Genomic DNA, 6,000 nt, shown 5'->3' on the forward strand with positions numbered 1-6,000 from the left:
AACATACATAAGGTCTGGATCCAGCAGTTTGACATGCTCAGACGAATCTGTGAATCCACATGGAGTTCCCCTGAATTTGTGAAAACAAATATTTTTCTGTCAGGCTGTCTATCTGGGGCCCTAACCTCCCTCAGATGGGGGATGCCCATCAGTCACAAAGCAAACTGAATTATGGAGGACAAATAAAAGCACATGCTTTTTCCATGCAGTACTACTGTTTTACAATTTCTCCATGCCTTGAACCTTTCTAGACTTTATGCTTTATCCATTTTTAATATAAAGTTGTAGTAATGGAAACTTGAAAATGTGTCAGTGTTGTTCAGTATGACTACAGCTGGCTATACACTTTAGTGTGGTTTTATGACTGAGGAAAAAGATCACATTAGCTTACTGTGTTCTTAAAGATGAAAAAAAATAGTGATCTGTCCTGAGACAGTACATCGTGGAATCTAACAAGCCACCTTAAAACTAGGACAGGGTCAGATTACATACAATTTTCTGAATACTAAGGCTATACTGCAAATACGTATTAGTACCAAAGAGAGGTCCAAAGACACTGATCTAGAACACTAAATCCTCTTCAATATAATTTCTGATCTTTATAAATTATTTTTTAATTCAACATTATTTTACATATGATTCAAATATACCATACTACATGCAGTTTATAATCTATAAAAGTAGATGCATTCTTTATGGTAGATCCATTTTCAAATGAGCTAATTTAAGAAGAATATGAATAATTTATACATATTTGAATTCAGGAATACATGGAAAAACATGAAGTCTTCCAGCAAAATAATTCCTCCTTTAATGAAGTAAGGTCATGATTTTTAGCCATAGCCTATTTCTTGTGCTTTCTTTATCATTTCTGTTTGGATGGAGACATCTGTGCTACCCAGCACAAATGTTAGTGCATGGAACTTCACACACCATAGACATACTTGGCCTTTTACATTAAACATTTCCTTGGAATCACAGTAGCCTCAAAATGTGATTTAACCTCTCATCCACTTTCCAAACAAACACTTTGTACACATTTTCAAGTATTTCCCACTACTGGGCTTTTCATCTCAAAATGAGAAAATCCACTACTGTGGAAAACTTGTTTGAGTGCTCAGTTAAGAGCTTTGACGCTTGGCAGAGGACAGAGGTGGGTCAGACCGCAAAAAGTTTGGTTTCTGCTCAATTCCACTACTATGAGGTCCAAAACTTTTCTTCTTTAAGACTTGCTCCCGTCAGAATTAGACAATTTCCCTTGAGGTGAAGTTGTTCTCTCTTCAGTCTACCAATGTTTCTTCTTTCTTTCCGTATAACTCAGCCTAGGCAATGCCTCAGCCTTGTTGCCTTCCACCCAACATCCAAAGGCCCCAAAATGCTGCTTGTTGCAGGCTCTCTCATGACAAAGCCAAACCTGCAATCCATCCACAAATGGAACATCCACTAAAGTAAATATGAATTTGGAAGCCAGCAAGCCTGCCGGACAAGACCTTCAATTGCCTCACATGACTCACTGGATTATAGATCTTTCCTCATAACTTCAGACAATTTATAGATAATCAGGGCCCAGCAGATCAAAACTGCTGGAATGAAACTTCAGTAAGTAGCACCTTGTAATTCTGGGACACTTGGTAATAAGAAATACAGAGAGAGAGGCTGAAATGGGCAACAGTGACAAGGAAATGAACTGACTGCTCATCACTTATTATAATGAAACCATGAGAAAGCCCTCCTTGCACTAGAACTCATCTCAGATACTACAAGTATTCTTCAAAATCATATCTCCTGTGGTAATTAGATCATGGTCTTACCTGACCACCCTGAAAAACTAAACAGAACAACTCAGAGTAACTCAAAGCATTCACTATGGGGAAGAAATTTGACTAATTGAAGCCTAACAGGACAAATGGAATAAATGGAATGCTTCAATTTTGCTTGTAAGCAACACTCCCTGTTAAAGATTACTACCTGTTTTAGAGTTAAATTTAAAATGACTGGCTTTGAGTCAGATGTTAATCAAGGACTATGCAGAATGTGACTGGCAGTCTCTTACAGAGCAACAGACTGGGAAATATGAATGCCTTAAGCACAAAACATTCTGAACTATCACTAACTCTAAAACAAGTAATACTGTCCTCAATATTCACTGCCAATTGCTTTATTAAACATGTTCTAACCAGCTGCTGTATAACAAAATATTCATCAGTAGGAATCATCATTTAAAAATAACTCTGTGATAGATTTGTCTGAATGGAGTGGTAACTCCCATACTCGGTGCTCTGGAAAGCCCTGCCAACACTGGAAGACAGAGAAGTTTCTGTACAGTAGAGGATGATACTGATTCGAGCCTACTGCTGCACCCCTCTGCAGGACTTCTGCCTCCCTGAGAAAGAGCCTTGTGTCACCCCTACTGCTGCTTCTGGAGCATGACAGTAGCCTCACATGCTTGTGGCTGAGCCTCTCTAAGAGATGCAGTGGACACCTGACACTTGCAGACCCAAGAAAGAGGCATGACCATGAAGAACTCAAGTGCCAGTTATGGTGGGCCCATAGACTGCATTAAAGCTGCCTTAATACCTGAAAGAAATATATAAGAGCTGATGACAACTAAAAGCACCGAAGACGACCATTTAACGGGGAAGCACTCCACACTACAGTTTACTTACAAACACTAAGTTACCATACTGACACCTAGAACCACAGAACAGCAGGCGGCTTCACTCCAGCAAAATAGCAAGGCTGAGGACAGAGGGAAAACACACAGCAACAGGAATGCTAAATGTCACTTCAGCATGTAAGACACAGAAGCAAAAGAAAGATTCTGCTTCACCATGAAACCTTAGATGCTGCTAAATTCTTTGAAGAAAAGAAGTGCCATGAGGAGCGAGAGATGCCCAAAGCTGACAGGAAAACATGGACTTTTTCCTGCTTCCTCTCACTCTTGTTTTCCTAACATGAAAGGAAAGCAAGGGTCAGCTAAGGCATGAGCAGGCGTTCTTGGCTCACTCCTTGGCCAAGGTCAGGCAGGAACTGAAATAGGAGCACCACAGCACTGACTGCAGGATCCAAGGGGGCCAACCACTCTGTGCCTCAACTGGCAGAAACTCTGGAGATTAAAAGAGGCTGCATGCCTCTTTTAAAGAGGTGAGTCCTGAAAGCAGGGATTTTGTCTCCATAGCATTTTTAGCTGAAAAGAACTCGAAAGCAAAATGATTGAATATATTAACTTAAGAGCTTAAATAACTGTGACAAAAAAGTTACTATATGGGAACCACAAAACCAAAGTGAAATTGTACTAAATTCAAACCTATCCGCTACAAGTCTGCATTAACCAAACTGTGATACCATACTCAATGGAATACCATTTTAACTACATTTCTCTGAAAGTGTTCATTTAGCCCTGGAAAACCTCATTAAATTCTTTTTCCTCAAGAGTACCCCAAAATGTTAATCTAGACTGTGTCAAGGATATCACAAAGTATCTGGGTGTAATGCCACCTATCTAGGTCTGAAGCAGCTGACTTCAGACTTCAGCAAGTCTGTGTAATCTTTTTTTTTTCCTTAGCAATTAGTTACAACCATCTATTCCTAACAAGACTGACCAGTGTTCTACTATAATTCAAAACAGAATGAATAACTGTAATATGTGTGTATATATATATATTTATTAGATAAATTACTGGCTCTTGATTTAATATTTCCTAGTCATGGCCTTTTACTTTAGTATTTTACTATTTAATAGTCTGTTTTTTAATTTTTTGCATTTGTTTTCTAATTTCTGTTGGGAATAAGAGAAGCTTTTCCCATGCAAGTACTACTGTTCTGTGATCACGAGATCAACAGTAAAAGAGATGAGAATAGAAGAGGTGAAAGTTTCTAATCTCACTTTTGAATGTAACTGTTTACAATTTGTAAACAACACATTTCTACAAAAAAGGTAAATAATTACTTTCTGATGCCGGTACTTGCAAAGGATCTACTTTCCTCTTCATTTTTTGAATTTATAGCAATGATGACTTCTACAACAAGTAACTCTTCTCTGTTCTTTAAGGTTTCTAAACCCAAATTCTCAAAGACAAGCAGGTGTTCAGTTCAATGTCTCTGTAAATATTCTGCATCCTAAAGGATCCACTGTTTCCTTCTTCCCCCACCCTCTTGCCCTTGAGCTTGCAACATTTTTACAACCTGTAAGGATCTCAGCACAGACCTAATCTTGCAGCCCTAGTGCAGACACTGTAAACACTGAAAAATGTTGCCTGCTAAAGGACTACAGAATTGGGTCTCAGTACTTACAATTAAGCTTGAAAAACTGATGACTACTTTTCCCCAGGACCCAGATCAGGTTTTAGGGGTTTTCTGCACCTTCCTGTCTGCTTGCTTCCCGCAGGGACTCAAAAAACTGAAAGATATGCCAATTAAGTTCTTCTTCTGTAATTTAAAAGGGAGAAGCACACTATTATACTAGAACACATAATGTGCACTTACCAGACCATTGCAGTTGCTTAAGGCCACCTTAGTTGTACTGTGTTGGTCTTGCAAATATCCTGTGTAATGACAGTGGTCTAAAAAATCATGCTTCCATTGCGGTCCATCTTTCCCCCAGTATTCTACTGTAAAATGTCTGGACACCAAATCTGTGTTGAGAGTCAGGTTTAAATGAAAGTGCTTGCCATAGGCAGAAAGTTTAAAAAATAATTTAGATGCTGCCAGTTCTTGGTCATAAGGGTCTGTGCTCCTCCTCCTTCTTGAGTGTTTAGCATTTTTCACAGTAAAGCTGAGGAAGGCTCCATTTTGATCAACCCTTATTGGGATTGTTAGTTGGTAGTGTTCAAGGTAAGACAGGAATTCCTCTTTGTAATCAGAAGGTAAGACAGTCCAGGGAGTGGGCATAGAAGAGAAGAAAATATAACAGCAAACAACAAGTAGTAGTATAAACATAAACCATACTTGGCTAAATCTCATCACCCTCACGAGTAAAATTTTCAGGTAAATCCAAGATATAGTGTTTTACTAAATAAAGCAAAATGTTCTTCTCTTTCTTTTTAAGTCAAGAAAATATGTTCGGTTTCCTATTAATGTGATGTCACCAGAAATACAAAAGTTTTTAACTACATATCTTTTTCTACTTGCTGAAAATACGTAAGCATTTGGGGCTAAATTCTAACCTAAGGACACATTCTTCCCAGTGATACTATTCAAAGAAAAAAGCTATTATATCCACCTGCAAGAATAAAAACAGAAGTAATGAAAAGTACTGTAAAAACATGCAAATGGTTCTTCATTTCATTAAAAACCTATAAATGTTAATGGTTTGAAGTAAGATTAGATCCTTACTTCCTAATCTAAAAACACATTAACGTTGTTAAGGCAAGTCTCTAAACTATTATCAAGTACAACATTTTACTGACTTAATTTGCAAGGCTTTCCTACAGTTTAAAAGTAGACAGAAAGAAATTAAAACAAAAAATTTAATCACATTTGTTGTATTTAAACTTCCATGACAATGAATCATGACAAAACTAAGAGCAGAATCCGTATGATCTCATGAATTATATGAATGTGGTTGAGAAAATATTACTTAAAGGCAATGCAAAAATAGATGTTTCTTGTCAGCTACAGAGGTCAGACCCCTACCTTGAGAACTATATGAAAGCCTGTTGTCACTGTGAAATTCCGATGAAACCATGACTAGGCTCAAAATCCATGTCCACGTCTTCCAAAAAATTTCCATAATTTAGAAAAACAGAAAGCTTTTTTTTTCCCCCTCCTTGGAGAGCTACCTGTGTGCTATAGAGTTAACTCCACTCCAGAATCGCACCATAACAGGTATATTTATTTTATAGTACTTCCAAATTAACTATTGGATGTTCCACTTTTTCACAGGTGTTCTTTTCCAACAACCTGTACTTTCTTCTATATCTGCAGTCATTTTCTCAATTCAAAACAAGTATTTGTAAGATTCCTCAAGATATCAGTAAGACGTTAGACTGGATAGTTACT

The 6,000-nt window shown here is 37.7% G+C and overlaps 1 protein-coding gene across 2 annotated transcripts in view; it reads right to left on the reverse strand.

The window, feature by feature from the left end:
• The window catches only part of ADAMTS6 (ADAM metallopeptidase with thrombospondin type 1 motif 6), a 151,319-nt gene extending 145,568 nt beyond the window's left edge, over positions 1-5,751 (reverse strand). Inside the window, exons 1-2 of one of the 2 annotated variants that reach the window (XM_074813305.1) lie at positions 5,635-5,751; positions 4,486-4,850 (exon numbers count right to left, since the gene is read on the reverse strand). In XM_074813305.1, the coding sequence (XP_074669406.1) occupies positions 4,486-4,850; positions 5,635-5,731 (462 nt within the window). In that variant the 5' untranslated portion in view covers positions 5,732-5,751. Of the gene's footprint in view, positions 1-4,485; positions 4,963-5,634 lie in introns of those variants that run through there. The other variant, XM_074813304.1, reaches the window with a different exon arrangement.
• Between the last annotated feature and the right edge of the window lie 249 nt (positions 5,752-6,000).

The sequence above is a fragment of the Strix aluco genome, chromosome Z (assembly GCF_031877795.1).
Source record: "Strix aluco isolate bStrAlu1 chromosome Z, bStrAlu1.hap1, whole genome shotgun sequence".
Lineage (NCBI taxonomy): Eukaryota > Metazoa > Chordata > Aves > Strigiformes > Strigidae > Strix > Strix aluco.